The sequence below is a fragment of the Ixodes scapularis genome, unplaced genomic scaffold (genome assembly GCF_016920785.2).
Source record: "Ixodes scapularis isolate PalLabHiFi unplaced genomic scaffold, ASM1692078v2 PGA_scaffold3__209_contigs__length_174095766, whole genome shotgun sequence".
In the NCBI taxonomy this organism is placed as follows: domain Eukaryota; kingdom Metazoa; phylum Arthropoda; class Arachnida; order Ixodida; family Ixodidae; genus Ixodes; species Ixodes scapularis.
Window position 1 is genome coordinate 21487465 of NW_024609868.1, and position 25845 is coordinate 21513309.

The following is a 25845-nucleotide window of genomic DNA, read 5'->3' on the forward strand; positions in this document are numbered from 1 at the left end:
ACGGTTGTTTGCGGTGGCAGGGGGGGGGGATTTCTCTAAGCATACAACCAGTGGCGTCACTAGGGTCAGCGACACCTGGGGCGGTGGCCCGCAACGACCCCCCCCCCACCCCCCCCCCCCCCTAACCACCTTCCGGCTCGCCTGTCACTGCCCGCCTCCACCAAAACAACCCCCCCCCCCCGCCCCCCCTTCTCGTGGCCCTCCGCGACACCCCCCTGAGCTCTGCACCCAGGGCGCCGGGATAGGCCGAGGGCGCCGCGCGCTGACGACTCGATTTTTGCTTCGCCGGAGCACACCTGTATTGCGCGGAGAAGGCGCGCTCAAAGGGGCACTGACACCCGCCAAACTTTGTTTTTTATTTTTTTGCCAGGCGATTAGTTATGGTGTCAGAAGATTACCCAGTCGATATTTTGCTACAGCGTCACGTATAGTTTTAATAAAGTAAAAACACGCAACTGCCCGAAACAAGCCGAAACTGGACTGGGAAGGAAGAAGAAATAGAGAGGAGGAAAGAGGTGGCGGAAGTCACGTGGCTGTGATACTTTTTTTCCCTCAACAACGCATTTGCAGCTTTTTAAAAGCCCTAAAAATGGGTATCATAATTCTTTTTTTATTTTTAATATTGATTGATATTATTATTAATAATGATTGCCTTCGATGACCTACGACTTTGGTTCCCCTATGAAAATGGTTAATGCCATTTGAAAGTCATATTATTGCCAAATGGCAACAGCTGTTTACAAATAGTCAATCAGCAGGCAACAGATGTTAATCGTCATTGAGACGTCACCCTGCTGACCCGGATAGCCATTTCGCCACCGTCAACTTTTTGCCGTTCTATTGGTTATTGTCGGTGTATCATCAGTGTATCTACATGTTAACGTTAAATGGCTAAAGGAGGCAATCAAAGGACTATACATTTTATAGTCTTTTGACTGCCTCCAATAGCCAATTAGCATTAGCATGTAGATACACTGGCAATGCACCGACAATAACCAATAGAACGGCAAAAAGTTGACGGTGGCGAAATGGCTATCCGGGTCAACAAGATGACATCTCAATGACGATTCACATCTGTTGCCTGCTGATTGACTGCTCTTAAACACCTGTTGCCATTTGGCAATAATACAAAATGGCATCAACCATTTTTATAAGGGCATAATTATCACATAGACGTCATTTGATCGAATTTCGTGACCATTTCGCCATAGTCAACCCCTCGTAAACTTTAAGCTGGCCAGCCGAAAAACTGCAATAGTTTACATGGCCTACCATTGATTCCATGCCTGATACACATAGTGCCGGCTTGCAATATGGGAAGAAAACAAAGATTGAAGGACAATTTAAAGACCCAAAATTTATTTATCACAATGTCATTAAAATGACGTGTTTTTTATCAAGACTAAGTTAATCACCCAAATGTAAACGATAAGTGAAAAAATAACCTTTCCTTGCTTCCTGACATATCTGTAAGGTATCAGCTGAAAGAAGAAAAACATTATAAATTAAGTGGGCATATAACCAGAAATATTCTTGCAGCACATTCAAAAATATGCACAGAAGAACCTTGCTCAGATGTTTTCTCGGCTGTTATGTTCACGGAAACCGGTCCTATTGAACGTCCAAAAGTATATATGTGTTAGAATTACAGGCTTCATGAATTTCCTTCTTGGTTCTTATGCCCAAACACTGCCACTCAAGGTGGCTGGCATGACTACTAGGAACACATACCCTGTTCCTTTTGTTTTACTCCCTTTATTTTACCTCCTTGCCTCTCTGCACTGTGTTTCTTGCTTGGTCCTGTATGACAATAAGAGATTCAGGCTCTCACGACACCCCATTTTGCTTTACCACCTCCATGCCACCATGTTCAAGCAGTGCTGATTGCATCAAGCCCCACTGCTTTGATGTGGCATGCAGGGTGCAGTGATTTGTTTGAGGCAGCCGTGGTTTAGCTCGATGGGCTCAGAATTTTTGCATCCTTATATTTCAATATTTTTTTAACTGCAACGATAGACAATGCATCACTGCGATGGCGCGGCTGTCGGCACAGCACATGTACACACATGTCTGCTCACACGAATCTAGTTCCTGCGTATGCAGTGCCCATAGCTGCTGTGGGCAAACACAAGCTTGTCTGTAAACAGTGTGTTACTTATAGTTCAACCACAATTTTAAGAAGTGTTGAAAAAATTGTCAACATATAAAATAAGGCAATCTTTTTTACAGCCACAAAAGCTAAGGTAAGATAAACAGAGAATACAGCTTCCTGAAACATCTATAGCTATCCCAAGGGCATTATCAGTTGTTACATCTTCGCTCATGTCATGATCCTTTATTGTGACTGCATAAAGATGCAGCAGCAGGGTTCTACTGTATTTCACACAATGTTTGAATGTGCAATAGCTTTAACTTCCACAACACATCAGCCAACCACAGGTTGTCAAAATGTCAACTCCACAATAATGTAATAAGTATGAATACAATAATAATCCCTGGAAAAGGGGTACAAGGGGGAGAAAGGTCAAAGAGGAATCTCCTTTGTCCCCTTGTTCCCCATTTTATTTGATGTGATTATTATTGTCATTCTTGTCTTGAATAAAAGGGTCTACTCGTGTCTCTTAAAGGACAACTCCTCTCAATTCCAGGAATTTCGGGGTTTTTGGTGATTATACACTAAGGTATACTAATAAACGGCTCGACGTCGTTTGTTTCTCAAAAAAGGAAATATAATTTTCGTAATCCTTCTTTACTCCTGATCACGAACCGAAACCGAAACTGCGCCCGCGCCTGGCAACATTGGCCCCGCGTCGTCATAGTCTGGGTCAACCCACGTGGTACGAACGTCACCGCACGACCTCGCCGACTGCGCGGACGGACGGATCGGCGGAACAAGCGTCGTAGCGCCGTGTCGTCTGCTCCACGGTCTCTGCTATCCAACGACGTGTGCACTACCGCGGCCGCAGAGTGTTTTGACGCAGAAAAAGGCAAGTTGTTTTAAAGTTATGTTTTGGAACCATTAGTAGTTGAAGTTAAGTAAACCACTCGTAATATGCCAGGCATCGCAGCACAAAACGTTGCTCCGAGACGCAGCAGGTTCGGTCTTCCCGACGACGAGCGCGGAGCGCTCGCTCAGACACTCATCAGCGCATGCGCGTTTTGGATCACGTGGACATCGGTATGCACGCTGCTGGCGCCGCCTGTAGGCTGCGCCTCAATAAAGTAAAAAACAAGAAAAAAAGCGGTCCCAGACTATGACGTGCGGCGCAGTGTTGGCTGCCCCCACACGCGGTATTGACTGCGCTGTTCTCTGCGCCGCACATCGGCCGCTAGAATTAGCAGATTTCGGAGACTTGAGGCATCTCAAACTTTGTTTACCAGTTTAACAAACTTTTAGGCTTAATTACGTCGTAATACTTGACGTGTAGTCTTTCTAGGTGATACTAAAGAGAACTGCGTTGTTTTTTCAGCATCGAAAACGAAGCGGAGTTGCCCTTTAAGAGAGGGAAGCAGCTTACCTGGAAGAGCATAGCGCCCCCGGGACAGAAATCGAGAGAGGCTGTCCTCGACTTGCTTCCCCACATTGCTGTACTCCGTGAAGGTGCGAGCTGAAAGAGCAAATGAGAATTGCAATTTAAAATGATGATAGCCCCTAGAAAGCTGCACTCAAGTATTGGCACCCTTTTCCTCATTGTCCAGTTCTGCCAAAACGGTCATTCATCCATTTGGATGGTGAAATTCGTTCATGCGCATGCAGCTTGTGGGCACTGCCATGTGGTTATTGCGTCATTACTTGAATTTAATGTAAATATTCACTTCACCTTAGACAAAGATTTATCTATTACTTTTGATAAGATCTTTGGATGCTTGGCAATTTTAACAGCAGCCTGCGGGGCGCACTCATAGATGCACCACTCTTCAATCAGTTTGGGGAGTGCGTCTTTAAACGCTCACTCTTTTTATCGTACGGGAGGAAGCACCATCTATCCCCTAACATCGGAAATAATTTTCCTTTAGAAATTAAAGCTATGATGGTAGCACAAGAAAAGTTTCGTACAAAAAAATATAGGCAAAATAGGGACAAAAAAATTTTTTTTTGGTCATGGGTCCCCAGTTACAAGGTCAAGAAATAGATTAATCTTGTGTGTTAACATTTTTTTCAAAGCAAAAACATGACAGGACTATGTTATCAAGTGTATAGCTCTTTTTACTGTGGTCATAATGAGGTGGCATAGCCTTTGTCATTTGCCCAATAATGCTCAACAAACACAAAACTAAAACAAAAATTCTCGCAGACCAAGAGCCATTACTACATGCAGTCCAAGTTTTGAGGGTAAACATTTTGGCAGAGGCCTGCCTGGTCGGGAGAAAGCTTAAAAACTCAAAAACATCCGTCCACACACCCGCATCTGTGTTCCCTACATAAAGGGGACTAGCGAAGCGCTGTCATGTATGCTGGTAAAAGAAAGTATTCAGGTGTCCAACAAACCGGTATCAACACTTTCACGTATGATGCTGCGAATTAAAGGTCATCCCTCTAAACAAAGAGCGCAGGGCATTGTATATTCAATTCCATGCCACCTACATTGGAAAAACAAAGACCTTCCCAGAAAGAATTCAACAACACAAAAACAACTGCAAATTCGACCACGAGCGCAGCGCTGTTGCAGAGAGCTGTGAGGACAATGAATATCGCATCAACTCTGCCAACACCCTCATAAATGTTGAGACAAACTTCTGCCATCAGCTTTTTATAGTCATGGCATATCCAAACAACACCAGGAAACATCAATAGGTCCACTGGCACATTGCCATCATGCTACGTGAACGGACTCAGCCACCTAACGAAGTGAAAAAAAAAGAGACTATCGTAGAAGAAAACGAAGCCGTTGTCCCCTATCTGGAAGCAGTCACCCCTGAAGAAAAAAACAAGCTGTTTTTGAAACGTTGGGACCTTGTTGTAGGATATGGTTGGTGATTTTTTTCAAATTCCAATGTATGAGTTTAGCATTTGTTTGAGTCATCATTCACTTTTTTACCATATTTACCCGCATAACCCTGTTGGAAAATATCGATGATGGAAAGATGACGGAAAAGGCTCATACAAGCGTAACCGTAATATGGGACATCCTATACAAGCGAAAAAGGCGGCTCCAGTATAGTGGAATAAGGCGGAACGATACAGGTGGGCGGAACCATACAAGCGTGTCGTATTATGGGACATCCTATACCAGCGTAGTGGATTAAGGCGGAACCATGGAGGTGGACGGAACCATACATGCATAACGTAATATGGGACATCCTATACCAGCAAAAAGGCGATACCAGCATGGTGGAGCCATATGGCTCCAGCATGTTGGTTTCGCCTTTTCACTGTTGTACAGGGCGATTTAGTTTTAAGCTTTACATATATGTTTAGAAAGGTCGTGAAAGCTAAATTAATGCGGTTTGTGCAGGCGAGTTATACGGCCAGGCGTACGTAGTATAGGGACCTAGTCGTAACGATAAGTCAGATAATTAAATACAATTTGTTAATCAACTTTTTAATTAGTGAAAATGAAAATACGGTTTCAATTAGAAACTTGCTGAGTCATTGAAAACCACAAAATCAAGTTTTTTTAGAAGGATATAATGCAGGGGTAGCGTTTTATGCGTTCTGTAAAAAGCTTTATTTGGATGAGTTTCTAGGTTTCAGTTTCTTATCAGAGCTCATCTCTGCGCCCACGGTCCTGTTCCCCAGGGGCTTAGACACGCAACACACGTGCGCCTTGCTTCCCTTCATCCTACGAGGGAGGCGAGGGGGCGGCTTCGCACTGTGGCCACTGGGCAGCTGGACCGCAGGTGCAAAGATGCGCTCTGGTAAGAAACCGAAGTCTGGAAACGCGTCCAAATTGACCATTTTTTTTAGAACGCCATAAAATGCTACTCTTGTCTTATATCTTTACAAAGAAAATTGATTTAGTGTGTTTTGATGATGCTTAGCAAGTTTCTAATTGGAACCATGGGTCTATTTTAACTGATTAAAAATTTCACGAACATACTATACTTAGAGAGAGGCTGAAGCAGTTTTCTATTTGAGAAAACACTTAAATCTTCTTCATTCGACCTCCAGAATCTCAAATATCAAAATTATTTGCTAATTTAATTAATCGAGGCTGCATAGTCATTTTTAAAGCGCTGTGAAAGCACTTCCCTAGAGAGCGACGTCACAAGAGCAGCTTTCAAAATCTTTGTTCACGCATCTTCAGCGCCTATCAAAGCTATGCACGCACATGCTATTTTTTAAAAGGGCAGAAAAATGTGTCACGACTGGTGCCAATGCCGGAGAATATACCTAGAAAACTTGCGATTGGACGAGCGGCCCTTAAGCGACACACGCTTGGCGGCCGAAAGGTCTCCTTACGATGTCACTGTTGGTAGGATGTTTTTGTGTGTTTTCTGACGTTCAGTTATATCTTTGAGGAAAACGAACGGGATATTCAGATTTGCGGGATAAAACTACGCTAGAATGAACCTCCATCTAGTTTTCTGAAAGAAGTCTGGCACATCTCTGTAATAAGCCGACGGATCATTACAAATTAGCCTTTTATACTATGCCGCCCTGGCCATATAACTCACGTGCACAGACCGTGTAAATGTAGCTTTTACGGCTTTTTTTAAAAAAATCTGTAAAACATAGAAAAAAACACTCTGTAGAATGTCCCCCAATACGATACGATTGTATGGTTCCTTCCCCGCTTGCATTGTTCAAGAAAGACTTGTGGACATCCAGCATTTCATTGGAATGCTGGATGTCAGCGAGTCTCTACATCAGTGAGTGGTTTCAAACAAGCATGATGTTTGCACACCAGTAAGCTCTTATCCGAGGCTCACCAGGAGCACTAAGAGCAGAGGCGAAATGTCGTGACCTGGTAAATTTGGTTGCAGGTATTTATTTTTACAAGAACTGCATGCAGCAAAGCTTAACTTTGCTCAAAAGAAGATTATTAAAAATTCAATACTGAACAATGGTGTCCCTTGAGCTGTCAGACCAAACTCCCACTCTTGCCACTCAGGAGTTCCTAACTTGTGCGTAGAGGATCAGCACAACCCAGATTTGTGCTGCGAGCGCACCTGCAATATAAAAGTTGAATAAACATGAGATGAAATATGAGACGTTTACAATTCTCTGTAACGTGAAATTAGAGCACAGATCTTGAAGAGGAGGATGGGAGGGTATGCCCCTCCTCCTCTTCTGCTCCCTCCCATTTAGCGGGAAATTTCCCTGAATTTAGCGGGAAAATTTCCCCCCTAAATTTAGCTGGTTAAGTTTCCCCCTAAATTTAGCGCAGAAATTGATGTCACATGACCTCAACACAAATGCAGTTTTTCCGCTAAAAGTAGCGGGGAAAATGACGTCGCATGACCGTGTCACGTCATCCATAAAAAAATTCAGTTTCTCAGCTAGACTTAGCGGAAATATTAACGTCACATGACCACAACATTAATTCAATTTCCTGCCAAGTTTAATTGGGCGGTTACGCCGACAGCGACGCCGCAAAACGCGGAAACGGGTGCTAAGAGCTGCGCTAAAAACTAAATGCATCAGGTGAAATAAAGTGAACATTAGAGATACTGTAAGAAAAAGAAGAGAATCTAAGATACCGTTCTCAGATCCTTCCGTTTGTCCGTTCTCAAATGTTTTGATTTCAAGAAATGTTTATCTCTTTATTCATACCCAGAGAACCCCTCCCAGTTTCAGCATGAATGCAATAAATCAATGCAGACTAGACCTTGTAAACTATAATCCACATGAAAATGAATGTTTGCCACATAGTCATGTATGAGTCAGTAGCTCAGATCTCTAAATACATTTGTATTGAGGAACATTCTTGAATAAAACTTCTGGGCTTCGAATTCAACAGTTTGTACTTCCATAAGGAACACTGTATGGCACTGATTTCTTTTTTTTTTTTGTGACACATCAGAAACAGCATAGCACTGTCATCCTCGCATACCTAACAAGAATTTGTATTTTCTTTTTTAGCATGGCATGTACTATTCTAATGCTCATACAGCATCCTTTAACCAAATTTCCTTTGTAGAGCTTTTTATTGGTTCTTATTTAGCTTTCACGACAGATTCGGTACCTTGAATTCTCACTTATCATCAACAGTTTTATATATTAATGTAATAGCGAAAGACAAGATGTATGGACTTGAGTACGGCTCAGCAAGCACAGATGTTGAGAAAAGTACTGAAGAAAACTCAAATGTCAAAATAAAAATAAGCTGGAATGTGGATACAATTATGGACATGGTCATGAATACAGTTAGCAGATTCAATATGAAGAATGTGTGTTAGATGCACGCTCAAAGAAACCTGTTGCATCTATATTCATTCAAATTACTTTGCAGAACCCAGCGCTGCAGTCTCAGGTGGGAGTTCGCTGAATGAGTCTACTGAAAATGAGTGTAGACGGAAAAAGCAGTTTGATCTGCGATAATGAGCATTACATAAGTGACATGTCATAATTACTGTTACAGTGCCGAATGTTCCAAACTGTCAGTCGCATCATTCTGTGAGTTCCCTCCATACATTAGAGGGTTTGGCTCTCTCGAATGCTTTGCGAGAAAAATGATGAACTGGAAATATCTAGAGTAGTTCTAGAAAAACTATTTCCAGAATCTTATCTCAGCATCGCAAAGAATATAAAAAGTTTCTAAAGACAAGGTTAGTGCAGGAGTTGAATAAACTAAATACTTTGTTTTTCGAAACCATCTTGCCGTAGTAAACGTATGAAGTTCCCCTAGGTAGAGCTAGTCATTACGGATGATTGTGCCCATTGCGTACCATAAAAATTTAATTTGCGACCTACAATATTTACAAACTCAATTAACTCTGAATAAGTGGACCACTTGGCATTAAAGATTGACCTCACCATGACTGTCTGCCAACATCTACATAATAATTTCCATGAACCAATGTATTTCAAGAAAATATTTGGTACGAGCTGCTTAAAACACAATAGCACTTTTTAACAAGTGCTGACTACGTTAGAAAACATGATTGTGCTTTGAAGACGGGGACATAGGAAGGACAGACACCACAGAGTGCTAACTTTCAACTGATTTAATTCAAGAACCTCAGCGTAGAAACACAATGCGTCACCGCACCACATCTCAACCAATCCGTGGCCCTGCCACGGATCGCAAGTACGCCAACTCCTTATCCGCCACGTCAATTGACGCCACACTGACACAACACATGCCGGAACTATTTATAGCATCAGCCTCCATAATCTCTCTAACAGTCATACCTTTGTGCCTAGCAAGAACAGTAGACTGAGCAAATGGTTTGCACTCGCAGTCATGATCTGTCGTGTCACTGTCATGACTGCGGGTGCAAACCATTATTTGCTTCGTCTACTGCTCTTGAGAGGCACAAAGATAGGACTGTTAGCGAGATTATGGAGGCTGACACTATAAATAGTTCCGGCACAAGTTGTGCCAGTGTGGCGTCAATTGACTTGGCGGATAAGGAGTTGGCGTACTTGCGGTCCGTGGCAGGGCCACGGATTGGTTGAGATGTGGTGCGGTGACACAGTCCGTTTCTACGCTGAGGTTCTTGAATTAAATCAGTTGAAAGTTAGCGCTCTGTTGTGTCTGTCCTTCCTATGTCCCCGTCTTCCAAGCACAATCATGTTTTCTACCGCACTTTTTAACACTAATAGAAAGCCTGTAGTGGGCCACAACTTAAGCAGTTTTCACTTCATTATAAAGAGCAATCACACATATCTGAACCATGAATATAGGCCTGCACTAAATTTTTTTTCTTAAGCTGAACGTGCTATGCTCTGTTTACTATATAAATCTTTGCAGAGCTGACAATGTGCAAGTTCCTGTTTTTCTATATTTCACATGTCCCGACTGGTGGGTGTGGTAGGGACATAAGATTGATGACACCAACGAAACACAATGATTATTTTAAGAATTTGTTTGGGTATAGCACGAGCAAGGCGATCTGCGAGAAGTTATTTCTGTGACACCGTCGAACCTACATCTGCGGGCTTTAAGTTCACATGATAATCATGTCTGCAGACTCCTTTTTGTAATTGGAATTTCATCCAACCCAAGATTTGAATATGATTTTTTTGCATTTTAGGCTTAGTAGTGCTTTTGCTGTTCTATTAATAGGTAAGAAAAATGCTTATTTCAAGTGGCATACCTAACACCTGGTGGCACGAGGACTCCCCTGTCGTGACGCTGATCGAAAGTCACAGGCAGGGAGATACTGCGATGCTCTCGTTGCTGGGATTACCTCCCCCATGGTCCTGGCCAGACCACAGAAAAAGATTGAGTCCAAGCTTGTGGCCACTAGGATCTCCAGATCTCGAGGCACCCAAGTAGCTGAAAATAAAAACAAATCACAATCAAGTACTTGGCAGAGCTACATTAGAATGGCTAGCATATTCTTTTGTGATCAGCACATAGATCCTCTTATTTTAGTCATAGTCACCCACCAGGACAAGGCTACGTAGGCGTTAAAATGATGGGTACCGAATTTAGGCGAATGATCAAATGCATTCATTTAACCCCCTTTTGCCCCAACCTGAGAGACTTCTGTCAAATATTCACATTCAACTGTAAAGACTACAAATAAAACTACTACTGCAATGCAAAGCCGTATAGTGGGAGAGTTTAGCCAGCGGGTGTGGCAACGAAGGCGCCGGAGAGGAGGAAAGGGAGGAGAACGCCGAAGGAGGGATAGAGAAGGCAGCAAAGAGGCAAAGAGATGACCGCCATTTTGACGCAAAGCTGTCGGCACGGAGCACTGTTGAGGCTATGAGTCGTCTGCTACGGGCTTATTTTTTTTTTTTTGTCTAAATAAAAGTGCGTTCAAACATAGAGGAACTTCTTTTTTTAGGTTTTTAAGCCACCGAGGAATAACACTATATCATTTTATTGCCAGAGCCTGCCAAATAAAAGGAAAGAACCGAAATTTGAATATCGATCCCATGCCGGGCGAATGAATGAAAATGGCGGCCCTCCCCGCTCAGCTGGGAGCAGCCTAGAGTTCACGCGCATGAGCTCACGCCTCTTGCTCTGTGCCGCGGGCTGATCAGCTCACTCGGAAGGAAGACGTTACGGCAGCGAAATCATAGACTGCCAGACTCTCCCCATATATGGCTCTGCTGCAATGGAAAGATTTTCCTACCCTCGTGCTCAGCGAGTGTCGACTGTGGATACAACTCCAGTTCATACACTCGCTGAACACGAGGGTAGAGTGTACCAGCAGAGGGCAGGTGTCTGTATACAAAGAGTTTAGTTGGCACACCAAGAGGCTAACGAATAAGAATGGGTACTACTCTGAGCAAAATGCCAAAAAAGCGTGGATCTCGGCTTGACACTAACAGCGGCACACAGTATCTATTTTACTGACAAAGGGGTACTAAATCATTACTTTCAGCTACCTAACTAAACTAAATATTCTTCCCGGCTTGCTTTTTAGGAAAATCTCTAAATTTACAAAAACTACTAAGACAACGGCTAAAAAAAAAAAAAAAGCAATGGCAAAACCAGCAATCGAATTTGCCTGCTCTCCAGTAGCACGACATCTATGGCAGGCAGACCTGCAGATTGAGCAAGCAGTTTAAAAAACAGAGTATGTCCTACGTATAATTTTTTTTTATGCTGCAAAGCAAGCGCTGGAAGGAGGTTTCACGACGTTAACGAAATTTCTTGCAATCAGTTGAGAACAAATTACAGCAGTGAACTCCTTGCTCCTGGCATAACGTTTTAGTGTTGCCCATGGAAACTCACATAAATTTGTAAATAAAAACAAAAAAGACTAACCTTCATAAAAAAATCTGTAACTGTGGCAAAGAAAAGTTACCTTGAACAAAATATGTATAATACAGTTGTACAGCGTCCATTTGTGTGCTTAACCAATTTTGAGGCAAATCGGCGACAATGAAAAGAAGACGTTTGAGTACAATTAAGGGAAAGACAGAAAGGATGCATACCTACAACAAAAAAAAATTTAGAACGACCACGGGCAGGAAACTTTGGTGAGGCTCTCGGAGCGACTCCCTGATATGGGCCTGCGCAGACCAGAGAACAAGATCAATCAGAGCTTGCAGCCGTAAGGTGCTTCATACCATGAAGTTACAGAAGCGGGTGCAATTGGAAGCAAAGTGCATTTCATTTCTCTGAAAAACGAAGAGTTTAATAGCTCGTATGCATTCATAAGGTGATACAGTCATGAATGCACAGACTTTTCAATGCAGCGCTATATCACCAACTTGTTAACCATGCCGGGCAACACTAAAAACTGAGAGCATTATTTTAAAGTATCTCAGCTTAAAGTTAACCACGACAGAAGCTTCAAGCCATCCTTGCAAATTCAGTGCACAAAGCAAGCCATGTGACCTTCTAGTTGGACGCCATGGTACGTCTAGCTTATAATCATGTGTCATGCTGTTTTAGCTGCAATGGCTTGTAGTGTCAAAAGTGGTCCAGCTTAAAGAGACTAAAAGTATAGACGTTTATGAGTGGGGCCCTCACCTAGTCTGCAGCTACATTGCGAAATAGGACGTTCCAACCGGGATGTTTGCTGCCTGTAACCACACGATCAGCTTGTGCCCAGCGATTGTTCCGAGCTGAATAGATATCCTCGACAGTGCCATTATTTGACAAACATTTCTATGAATGTTAAACATGATTGACTTACAGAGAGACTCCACCTCAACGACTAATGACTTGGGATACCTAACTGAATACTGATATATCAACTAAATGCAAAACAATTACCTGGCAAGCATTAAATTTTTCAAGAGGCTGGGTCGACTCTGCATTCAGTTGAAGGAGTCGATGCGTAATAGGACAATACAAACAAAAATATGCCTTAGAATTCCTTTTGCACCCCCATAATGATGTGTTTTTGAAGGTAAGGTACACAATGTTCTTGATTTAGAAAGTGCCTCAGCTGTACAAATGCATATGCAATAAGGGCACTTGCCAAGCCTATTCTACTCAGCTCTGTGCAGGTTAAGCTAAGTTAGAGTATAGAAGTACACGCTCACTGACACCATCAGAAAGGCAGGGAGAAGTCTCCGTTGTTCCACCTCCAGCCCGTCTGCTGCCTTCGATGACGTTTCAGCGCCTGATGAGCCTGGAGCGAGCACATCTGTCCAAAGCGGGGAGAAAAGCACAAGCACGTGCTGGAGGACGCCCAGCCATTCTCTTTTTGTCATCGGCTATACTACATATTTTTAGTAAGACATATTTTTAAGTGAGGAAAAGTACTGCAAATATGCAGTCCACCTTAAAGATAACAACAGTTGCCATTCACCATTTTCCAAATAAGTGCTCCCACCTATCGTAACATCTACACATATGGTACGTGAGTAGGTTCAGGACTGAGAGGCTAGAAAACGAAGCACTCACAAGGCTTGTCTGGCCCTTCCAACCATGCGGGTACATTCGTTGCAAGTTCCCGATTTGTAGACAAAATGATTTAGAATGAGCAAATCTTGTCTACGCCCGAGGTAGAACATTGAATTGCGATTCCCCCATATTGTGCGAACCATCCTTCAAACTGCGGTACCACCTGCAAATGAACTATGTTGTGCTGCGGCACGCGTCCATGCTGCCTGCTTCAGAGGAAAACCACTGCTCCTGTTGAAGACGACATCCCACAGTGTACAGGCAACAATGTTTAACGAACTAAAACAAAATTGATATCATTCAATAGACACAGATAGGCTCACAAAGTGTCGACACCATGATTGTTGTTGTTGGTTTTACTCTTGCATACAAACAAAAGTGACTTCCTCTCTCCTCCGATGTACAGTAAAACCCCCTTATCTTGGTGGCCCCTATTTCTTCTCGAATCGGTCACAGAGGACATAATCACAGCCACTGAATTCCGCAAAATTACAGGCCACGAAAATTAAAGGGTCGCCAACATTAAGGGGTTTACTGTTCTTCTGAGTGTCACATGATGTGAACATTTCAAGGAGGCTGAAGGTATTGCTTTAAGAAAAAATTGACCTATGAAAAAAAATGCCCTTCTCCAGGTTAGGCACACCGAGGTTCTTTTGCACTACCTATAAGGCGGCAAGTTTGTTTCGGCAGAGCTTTTGGTAAAACGGAGTCACAAAAGCAGTTATACTTGGCGTCAACTATTTTGTGCTGCATTATTAAGCTAGAGTAAATTCCACAGTGTTTCGGGACAGCGCTGTTTGTTGCGAGAGCATATGTGGTTTATTGCTGCATCCCATTTGCATGATCTAGAGACACTAGCGCTGACAGAGTTGGAGCACTCCAAATATTAACAGCCGACTGTAGAAGCATTGAGAGATGCACACATGCGAACTGTGCATTACTTAAAGGTGGATTCGAGCAAAGGTAAAAACAATATCTATACTTACGGCGGCCATACTTGCCTTTCCCAAGCACGACCACTTTTCCCTCGGTAGCACCATCCAGTAAGAAGCACCAGCAACACGCCAATGAGACGCCGCCGACTCCTGGATTGAATGACGACCCGCCTGAGGTCTTGGAAGGAGATCCGGAACACTGCTTTAGGTCAGATGTTGTATCTGGTGGGGCAGGGACTAAAAGTAAAAATTAACAAATTTTATATGAAGCGCTACATTCCTATAGGATGGCAGTATTTCTTTTAGGCCAGTGATGCGCTTTAATCATACACAAATGGTTGGTTTATATGATGAACCAGCAGCCCCTATTTTGCTTAAGTGTAACGCAGTGTCTAATGTTACGTCCGACGGAACCCGAAATAAAAATTAAAGTTACGCCCAACGCAAACTGTCAAGCATTCGAGTTACGTCCGACGTAACCCAAAATAAAAATTAAAGTTAACATATTTACTCGAAAATAGGTCGAAGCCTATTTCTTGGACCCACCGAAAATAAAAAAATAAATAGTTCAAAGATATGTCGACCTTATTTTTATTTTAAAAAACGGGGGAAATTTTGGGCAAAAGAAACAAACCTTTATTTACATCACTCTCAGCTAAATCACGGGGCGATGCCAAAAACTTAATCACCGTCAGAACTTCTGGACATGTCATCGTCGTCCGAAGCTTCGTCAGCTTGGTAGACATCCTCGCAAATTCGCAACAATACTTCACTGACACCGTGGTAAAATGGCGACAAGAAACGAAACAAAGTGCGAAGCGACGAAAGACGAACTACAAAGACGCAAGCAAAGCCGCCAACACGCGAGCCGAGCCGCCTCAAACAACAAACAAAACTAACTTTTTTTTTTTTTTTTGTGCGCGTTTGCGAGGATGGAGGGCAAAGTGCATGGCGCATCGCGTTTCTTTCCTTCCCCGATGCCCAGCAAGGGGAACGGTAGTGGCTAGAGGCGCGATGGCGAAACCAGGCGAAACAACGCGATGGCGAAACAACCACCTGCCACCGCGGTTGTTTTCGTGCACCAAAAGCGTTTTGAAACAAGAAGCGGCGCGGCTCTACGGCAACTCCGGCTCGGTGACTCGATAGCTCCATGCCTCCGGTAGGGTCGCAAAATTTGGTCGCGAATGTAGGTCAAAAGTCTTTAATCGCAATTTCCGAAAAAAAAAAAAAAAAAAAGGTCGATTTATACTTGAATGAACACGGTAGTCAGCCGCGCGACGAGACACACATTATGAAAGCGATTGGTGCGAGCGACCAAGGCGATGAGCGACGTTTTGAGAAGCCCAAGAACCGAGTGGCGCAAGCAGCGAGTGAGAAATCTTCGTCGCTCGGCACCGGCACTCGTAGCTTCTCGCCGTCGCTCGTCTCGTTGATCGCTATATTGCTTACATGCCGTTCAGAAAGGCGCTCTAAGTGCTTACCATTGCATTGGGACCAGCCTCGCATCCAACCGTAACCAGTCTTGACTTTTTTTTAAAGCCGCCGAGGTAGAAGTTAACATCGTACATGCATCCTTTTCAAGCATGGCTCCTCGTTCATTGCTCGATTTATATTTTCCGTAAATGACAAACCGCAATGAAGCACAATTATTCTAGTTCAAAATTGTTACGAACACTGGCACGCATGCTTACACTGTAGCGCACCTAACGTAATTTAAAAGTAGAACGAAAACGGGACGAGATTCGCTAACCGCTTCACGGAGACAGACGTCTTCGGATCCTAGGCCTCACAGCCGAACTGGGAAGTCGCCTGCGGTCCGGCGATCGGACGAGTCGAGCCGGCCTGACACAGGTTGACCACGCCTGGTTGAACTATGAGAGGCGCCGTCGAGTTGAGAGCCAGAGACGCAGTAGAAACGGACCGTAAAACATCTGTCCCCCAAAACGAAGAACGAGCCAGCGATGCCAAAACCGCCAAAACCACTACGTCGCCATCTCCGCGACAACCGGAAGCGTGGAAGCCGGGAAGTCAGAAAAGGCGCGACAGCGGAAGCCACTGGGCGGAAGCTTTACGTTTCGGTTTCGCTTTTCTCCGACGCCGGGTTTGCGGCTGGTAGCGACGACGCGAGGGGCCACGAAAAGACGCCGAGTTGGCAGAGTACGAGTCACGGCCCACGATACGAGCAACGGGCCGTTTGCCGCTGTCGACCGGCGATGCGGTATCCGCGGCTTGGTGTCACGATCGGTTCGTTGCCGTGCACGTTGACTCAAAGCTCGAAGTTACGCAGTTCCATTCCGGCACCAGCCGCACCACGTTTTCCGGTGCATCGCACGTGGAGGCCTTTCGACGCATTTAGTGACCGTAAAGATGGTGCCCGCTGTCTTCGGTGCTGTAGAAGAAGTTGCGAGACGGAAGAAGCATCGAAACCAAGGCGTTTAGGACTCCAGGCCGGGCCGCCGGTTCACTCTGAACGAGAGGCGACATGTGTGCGCACGCTTTGAGGAAGCCTCCGCGTTTCGCCGCGCCAGAACTCGCCGATCGCGACCGTACCCCGAGTCCGAGAGGCTCTTGCGCAGCCGGGAACGGCACCGAGGTAGGAGCTGCTCGTTCTGCGCTACCATGCAGTGCTCAACAGTGCTCGGGGCTCTCGGTGTCGTTCGTGCTTGCACCGATGTCTTTGTGACCCCTTCGGACACGCAAGTCGTACTTCGCAAAGGTTTGGACGGGGCCGCCCACACCGAGCAGCTCCGCTATATTCCGCTTAGTTATGATCACAATAAAAGCTTGCGTTTGTTCTCGGGAAAAAAATTGCGGGACCGCTCTCCGCGCCGCCGACGAGATTGGCCGCCTCCATGTTCTCAGCTGTTCACTCGCTCCCGCAGCGAGCGCCTTCCGATAATCCTCCCCGTTCCAAAATGCGATGCGATCTCCGTTTACATGGGCTGAAAGAATGCGCACTCGACATCTCGATCCACCTCTGTCTAGCGACTTTAATGCGATGCGCTTTGCGCATTATGCCGTTTACATGACCGCATATGGAATGCGGCAACTGGATTCAATACGACTAAGTCGCATTCATGTAAACTCGGCTTATGTTCTTTTTCGACATGTATGGTGTATGTAACGATACCGGTGGTAAACGATGGACGTTTTGTTGGAAGATGGCGGTCGTCTCTCTGCATGTATGATTTGGATATAACGGTGGTGGTGTGGTATAAGCGTTTTTTGTTGGAAAGATGGCGGTCGCCTACGTCATCGGCCGCAAAATGATACCAGCACACCGAATCATATCGGCAAGCAAACTGGCTGCCAGTATAGACAGACCCGGAGCCATAGCGGTGCCGGTATCTCCAGTTATGCAGACAGCCAAACCAAACTAGCTGCATACATAATAACAAGAAATTATACTGGTGTCATACCAGAACTGTACAAGCAGCAGGTTTGTTTCTTGTACGTTTTTCCAATAGGGAATGAACACACCTCTTTATTCTGAAATTGACATATATTTCAGGGGTGCGTTCATTATGGAGGGTAAATTTCTGCATTTACACACTTCGCGAAAATGTAATTTTAGGTGGCAGTATGACACGGCAAGGTACTGTGGCATGTCTCCACTGACGGAGGCGCATCGACGGCTGGTCGTGGGCGCGCTACAATAACCATGTTCTACAATTTGAAAACCTTTTTTTAGGGTGCTTTCGGTGTGCCTTCTGTCAAAGGAAAAGCGCCCTCCTAGTGAAGAGTAAAAAAATCTTGCATGTAAGAAATTTAGGTGTCCAATAAAAGCATATGACCAAATAAGATCATATAAAAACCTTATAAAAACGTATAAGAACAATATAGGAAATATATAAGATTATATAAGAAGTCTTAAGAAACTAAAAAGAAGTTTCTTATAACTTCAAATATAATTTTATATTGTTCTTATATGTTTTTATAAGGTTCTTGTATTTTCTTATATGATCTTATTGGATCATACGCGTTTGTTGGACATAAAATTTTTTTATACATTTAAGATTTTTTTATTAGGGAAGCTCACTCAGCATGGTGAGTGACGCGACCGTCCTTAGGCCTAACCACTTTCACGATTTCACTGTCCGAAAGCACGCTACAGATGACCGCGTGTTTGTTGACATCAATGCATTCGGTGGGCGAAACATGTCCAAAGCTGGGCAATTCCTCGACCCCAGCTTTGTTACGTGTATGCGCCGCTCGATTTCGCTCTTGATCACATCCACAACTACACACTAGCAGCCATGAAAGCATGTACCGCTATGCTTTGCCTGGTTTGAAGTGGCCTGGCCGCTTGGCGGCGAAAGAAAATTGGCTTGATGGCTAGCCGAGTTGGATGTAGTTTGAGACTCACGGAGCGAGTAGACACGGTAAATAAAAACATTCTAAAAACTTCTCAGGTGTTCCTCAAGCTTTGAGTACTGTGACCTATTTAAAGCTTGAGTAATTAACATTCACCTCTAAGCTGACTGTGGTGGTAACTACGCACTCACCGGATCAATCAACCACCTCCCTCTCGTTACCGGACCCCGCCTTCTGCACATGGTTATCGGCGGGAGTGTAACACATGGCGAAAGGTAGACATATGACTGGTCCAACGAGCATGTAGCTTCTACTACGATTTCAGCTGGTCATTCAACAGAGTATAGTGATGCAGCACAAAAAAATTTGTGCCATTTCAGAATGTCTGAAGGAGAACACACCCTCAAACATCCTGAAACTGTAGAGAGTTTCCTGCAAAGCCACTCGATTTGATTGGCCAAGCAGTAAATAAAAGGTACACTCACCAAAGCACTGTGTCGCCCATGATAAGCCTGCAACTCCCTTCAATAATTGGGAAACAACCAAAAAGCCACAGGAATGTAACACTGGATCCTGAAACAGAAAAAAAAACAGCAAAATGCAGGAATTAACACAATATACAAACCGCTTCAGCGAGTGACACTTAAAACTAGCTACAGTTCTTTGGGCACCGTCTTTTTATTACAGATAATTGTGAGTGAAGACGTGCTGTCATTATTTTTCTAGCCCTGTAAACCTTTCCCATTCGAAGGTCTCCGACGTCGGTTTCGCAAACTTCATAAAATCTGCCAATGCTCCATTATTAAGTTCTAGAGCAAGTGACAAGTTAAAATTTCAATGGTGGAGGCTCACAGACATTAAGCACCTGCTTCAAGCCCCTCGGCTGTCGAGAAAACACTATGTCAACCGCTCCGAAACATAGGTTTTGTGCAGAAGAGAGATTGAAGTATGCTACTGATTCAGTAGAACTACATCATATTCATCAACCATTGTTAGCCGATTCACTATGTGACTCATCGTGAAAACAAGACTTGGACTTGGCCAGGGCAATATGTTTTACAGAGAAATGTTTACCGATTTGACGGACGCTGTCATTTTATTAAGCAGCCTTATATATTTGCTCTTTATGAAGCAGATGAAGAGGAGCAAAACACAAATAGTGCTATGGACAACGGCAAGTTGAAGAAGTGATAGGACAAGCGCTACTTGTGGTTCTCCAACTTGTCCTCGTACTGCCATTTGTGTATCACTATTGTTTGAGCAACTTGTCAAGCGGTTCAATTTAGTACCCGTGAAGCGGCTTGTCAGTGGCCTTGTCACTAAAGCAGGGAACATGCAGACAACAAATCACTTTGATGGTGATGACCACAACATTTTCATGTCATCTCAGAAAAATCGCCCCCCCCCCCCCCCAAAAAAAAAAGCTGATCCTGCACTTATGTTGCAGAATGTGTGCATCGTCTGACAGCAGAGACAGGAGGGTCACACTGCAGTTCTCTTCGTGCGTTACACTCCCAGTTTCAATGCGGTGACCAATAAATGTTTCGGTGATGCAAAAAAATAGAAAGAAAAAAAAAGATATTGCTCTGAATATTTTGTTGTTCCCCTTATTTAACTTATCAAAACAAATTTCCCGTTAATTGGACCTCAAGATAAACGTGACACGCCAACCTATTAAGGATAACAGCAATCCAGTCCTCGTCAAATTAACTGAGGGCAATAAAAAAAAAACAAGGAGGTCATGCAATAATTGTATAGGGCAATGGCAACGGTCCCAGGAAGATATGCTTCAGTTTGTGCAGTATCATTGATTTCCTCATTAGACAAGTGCCATCAGCTTTGGCCACTGCTCATGCATTACATTTTAGAGTGAAGCACACTGTACAATGGCATGTTTACTCCATGACATGCCAACCTTTTGCTGGGTTCCCAATTATCCTGAATAACACAAAAATTTGCAAATAAAAGAAGCAGTTAGATCAATAGGTCACAAAAATCTATGTGAAACGAGCAGTCTAGATCAGTGCATGCAGGGTGACTCCATGTGGGGCTGTATAGGAGCTTTACAACCACCCCAATAGCTTGTTAAATCAAACCCAATTATCCTCTGCTAAATGTGTGAGCTACATGGTCTTGGTAGACAGTTCAAATTCCTCACTTACCCCGCATATAAGTCCTAGAGTTGTACTTACACTGCTTGCGTTTGCTTTGGCCTCCACCCCCCCCCCCCCCACCCATTTTCTCCTACACTAGGTGGCAGAAACACTGTTCTTATTCTGCATGTGGCTGATTATTAAAAGCCTTTTGGCTTTTCAATTTAAGTAAATGCACATATTGAGAAGGAGCTTATTGCCTAGTAATCAGGTCTACGAGAAAATTTTGAAGTGTAGAATATATGAAGTTTGCTAGACCTATGGCGGACAATATTTACCCTCCAAATCAAAGCAGCACCAAATGTGTCAGCCATGTGCCCATGACAACTTCAGATGAGACTAATGACAAATGCAAAAAGCATATGATTACAGAACGACCCGATACTATGACCCAGAAAGTTGAACAAGCTTACGTGAACACGCTTACAAAAAGATATCTAGAATGCCAAAGAATCAATGGAAATAAAAATAGGAAGACTTGACTGATCCTCTCTGAAGTCCCGATCTTGGTACCAATAGCATGCATCGATGCTTACAATCATGCTCTGCGGTGTGGCCAGAAAACACACCTGAGTGAAGCTCCCAATCATTATGCTCTTAGGTGGACAAAAGGCTCACTTCAAACAGCTTTCAGCAATAAAAAAAAAAGCATGCCAGATACTAACATAACATGGTTTCCCCAAAAATAAAACATATAAATCTCCAACATCTTTAGGGGCTAAGGAAACAACCAAGGACGCACAAGAATGAAGCACCTCATCCCAAAGTGAATGGAACGCCAAGGTGCAACACATCGCTCTCCTAAGCAACTAACACTACTTACAATTTTTTTAACACCTTCGTGGTAAACTAAGAGCAGGAATATTAATTATAATTACATGTGGTGCATCGCCTTCAGGATTGCTGGATGATGTGAAACTCTGGAAGATCTTCAAGATTAAAGTGAGCAGAAATTTTTTACTTGGCCTGAAAATCTCTCATACTTTGTATCTTGCTCAGAGTTAAGCAATAACACCACAGCTATCTACTAACACATTACGCCTAGAAAGTATCACCTACGTAAGACAAGAATGATTCAGACACTACCTATTGTTCGCGCCATTTTGTAAAAGAGACTTGCACAGTTTGCTCACTTTCCATGTGGCACACCCATGAGTTCTTTCGCCGGGCAGATGTGCCAGACGCATATTAAATCTCTCACACCGGCCTCCATGTCCACAACAAGGCTCTAACATTTCAGAAGTGTGGTCACGTGGCCATGCCCCTCTGCAGATTGACTGCTGTGGTGACATGTAGCTCAACAGCGGTGGACTTCTCCTACTAGAACCTCAACATGGAAGGAACGAATTCCCAAGGGCTACGGCAGAATGTGCGGAACTTGAACTGACCGGCTGTGGCAGCAAACCCTCTCCAAGTTCCAGCCACCATTTCAACAGGGACGACGGGGAGCACAGGCTTTGTCAGTAGCGACGGCACCCCCACGAGCCAAAGTCCGTGGCAGCACCTGCGACAAAGAGCCCTTGCATAATCCCTGTCACCACTCCGGCTGGGATCACAGGGAGCACAAATGATGGCGGTGGAGCCACCACGAGCCAGAGCTACATGGCAGCACCTGCAGCAGCGAGGCCCCCACAAGTATACCACTCACCATCTTGAATGGGAACTCGGGGAGCGCAAGCGTTGGGAGGTGACGACAGCGCCACCACCAAAAATGATGTGGCAGCACAAGAACCAGGTTCTGATGACAACAGGCGCTGACATCCAAGTCAACTTGGTGGCTGTCCAATCAAACAGACGTGACGCGTACCTGAGAAGGCAAATAATGTTTTGTAGTGATCGAAGTGGCCAAAAAGTTGCCAAGCGAAACTCAGCATTCAACTCTAATGATGAGCCACGCTGTTTCGACTATGATCGACATATGTCTGCAAATCGCTCTAAACCGCAGAAGTGTGAAGGCTGCATCAATTTTAATAAACATGGACAATTAATGGACCATTTTTGTGTGCAGGCAACAAACTGCCAGCGAAAACAGTGATGAAAACTCAAGTGAGTTACTCCGACACTGCTAAATAAATAGGACAGCTTACCATCATCTCCTATTGATATCTGCCATTAAGCCTGTACCTCGGCACTGTAGGTGATGTCAGTGGTGTCCGTCTCAGGGAACTCAAACTAGTAGTTCACTGAGCAACTCCTCCTTGACCAGGCCTGCAGCGATTATAAATATGAAGAACAGATATATTACGTTACATAAATGACACAAGATAGAAAAGGCACAGACAGTACCATACCTTCCAAGTTTGGGGACACCAAATTCGGGATAATTTCTAAGCAGGGGAGGGGGGGGGGGGGTGTTTTAAAAAGAAATATTGAGAACAAATTTGCATGAAGACAACTTCATTATATTTATATATTGCACTGCCTATGCTCATGGGATTGCAGCCGTCCACAGTGATGGCAAAAACTCTTCTTTAGTACAAAAGAGAGGGGGAGGGTAATTTCTCTTTTCGGGAGGTTTTTCTGTCAATCATACAAACTGATCAAAATTTAAGAGACTTCTGGGTAATACGGGGAAGTTGGCAGGTGTGCAATACTAAACAGACACAATTTGCTACCGGCAATGGCAAAAGAGAATGCAGGTTGGATCAGCTATGCATAAAGGTACTTTGAACAACATATACCATATAGAGTGTACTCACGCAAGGCTAGCGAGCGGTGCACTCTGGGTACATCACCGTATTTGTGTTCATGAAAGCAGACAGCGGAAAGCGCACAGCCTCACGGGCCACACTATGAAGCGAGCATTCTACGGTTTAGGTGACACCACGGATGAAAAAAATGTCGCTCTTGTGCGACAGTCTGCTGTTGCACAAGAAAAAAAGATGAACTGGAGAAAAAAAGACAAGGACAGCAGGCGTTGCAGACTCCCAGTTTCTGCAAATCCCGAGAGTCCGAACATGCGTGCAAAATGGTTTGGACACTCCACTTGAAACGAGAATGACTCACTAGCATCATCGGGCAAAGCCCACACAAAAATCATGACAAGTGGAGAGTATGTGAGCATGTTAGTGAAGTTAATTAGTGCCCGTCTACTTTGTGTGTCCAAATAAATAAATAAATAAATAAATATATATATATATATATATATATATATATATATATATATATATGAGTAAAGCTAGACGCACTCCGGAATGCACTTCGGACGGAAATGGCTATACGCACTCCGCTTTTCTCGCATAAAACGAGTGGTCACAACGAATTTTCTAAGCAGAGGCATGGCATAGGCATGGCAAGTGGACGCGGGTTCCATCCGCAGTGGGCCTGCTTTTTTTCTTTTTTTTTTCTCAAACATTTTGTTTTGTCGACGCATTTGGCGATATTTAGGACATTTCTTTTTTTTGCGATAAACAGTAAAAAAAAAAAAAAAATCGAATGTTGTTGAGAAACTCGCAAAACTAAATGGTATGGGACTCCCTTTCGAGGTGCGATCGGGGACAGCGGGGCTTGGATTGCCGGCTGGACGCCGCGAAGCGGCGTGTACTGGTTACGATTTGTAATTAGCAGCCGATACTGTCGCCGCGAAGCGGCGTGAACGCAGGCGGGGGGCTGTGTTAACGAGCTCCCCAGTGATACACGCGCCGTTCTAAAAGGGTGGCCCGAGCGGCATGATCTCTCGGAGTGCGTATAGCCATTTCCGTCCGAAGTGCACTCCGGAGTGCGTATAGCTTTACTCTCTCTCTCTATACATATATAGCGCAGTAGATCAAACGGCTCCAACCACAATGTTTTCTTTTTTTACGCGTTTCGCTCGCGTCGCTTGAGATCACCCACAGCGATAAGACGCGCGGGCCGACAAAGAAACCTGGCCAGTACAGATATGGGTAGGCAGCGATGCGTGCCGACGCGAAGTGACGACCCACGTGCGATAAAACGTTTGACAGGTCGACCGACGTGTTGGGTGACCGAATCATGGCTTCGCGATTAGAACTCGCAACCGGTCGGACGGTTTGACGAAAAGCGCGAGGAGATGCTCGCCTAAGGAAAATACCTGTCAGAATACACTTCTCGGGCGCGATTAGGCAAAGGCAGGGCAAGGAAACAAACCAAGGAGATGCTTGAACGGAAGCTTAGGAGGACACAGAGAAAAAAGGCTTACCTTCGAGAAGCACCGAGGAATGAGCCAATTGAGCAGTGCCCATAACCTCCAGGGCTGTTCATTCTTGCTCGCGTGGTGCCTCGCCACTTATTAGTCACAAAATCCATTCTCGGACGCGGCATATCGGATCGATATGAGTTCTACGTAAAAATAAAAGACACACCAAACCGCAACAAAGCTTCGGAAGCTTCGACGCAAATGAAGTTTAGGGTGGATTGGATTGGCTTGTAAAAAACTTTGTTTCGAGGTGCATAATAAATGCGAAAATAAAAAAAGTTAACGTAACATTATTCGTAAAACAGTGGCGAACCGAAACAATAAAACGTTTTAACAAACTCAAAAAACTAAAAGAAATGTATTAAAATAAAAGTTTTATACGCGATACGAAACTGCGCTTAGCCACACAACTACGACGGGATTTTAGTTTCGGTTTGGATTCGGAGGCTGCGTATTTTCGACACCGATTGGATATCCAGGGGGCGTGGACAATGGCGTCATGGACGTAAAAATAGCAGCTTTTATTTTGACATCTTAGTTATTTTTACGTCAACAACACGTTTTCTTTGGATGCCGCTGACTGCATTGTGAAATGTCGCTAGCTCGGCGTGTGTGTGGCCGGGTGCTCGGCTCGGCGGCTCGGCGGTGTCCGCGCTGGTGCGTGTTGTCAACATTGCCGCCTGTACTCGTGGCGTTCTTAGGAACATAAAAATAAGCGTTCTCCATTTTCAAACTTCGCCCGGTGCCGTCCGTCACTCCTGTTGCAAATGAAGATTACGTGTACCGGAGGCGACAGAGCCCAGCCGCAGTAATTTCGTACGCATTTTTCTGGAGCTGTACTTGTGTGCAGTACGACGGAT

At 44.3% G+C, this 25845-nt stretch overlaps 1 protein-coding gene across 5 annotated transcripts; it reads right to left on the reverse strand.

Annotated features, from left to right (window-relative positions):
- Nucleotides 1–1475: 1475 nt before the first annotated feature.
- Nucleotides 1476–25203, reverse strand: LOC120836046. 5 transcript variants are annotated; one of them, XM_040220481.3, is made up of 8 exons: nt 24989–25203; nt 23121–23156; nt 22917–23037; nt 22478–22636; nt 22218–22333; nt 19162–19249; nt 3519–3608; nt 1733–1800 (listed from the first exon to the last, which is right to left on the reverse strand). In XM_040220481.3, the coding sequence occupies exons 4-8, from the start codon at nt 22588–22590 to the stop codon at nt 1761–1763; spliced, it is 447 nt and encodes a 148-aa protein (XP_040076415.1). In that variant the 5' UTR covers nt 22591–22636; nt 22917–23037; nt 23121–23156; nt 24989–25203; the 3' UTR covers nt 1733–1760. The 5 variants fall into 5 exon arrangements, 4 of the variants coding, with proteins under 4 accessions (XP_040076416.1, XP_040076414.1, XP_040076415.1 ...); XM_040220480.3 differs by lacking the exons at nt 1733–1800; nt 23121–23156 and adding an exon at nt 1557–1611; XM_040220479.3 differs by lacking the exon at nt 23121–23156.
- Nucleotides 25204–25845: the final 642 nt, after the last annotated feature.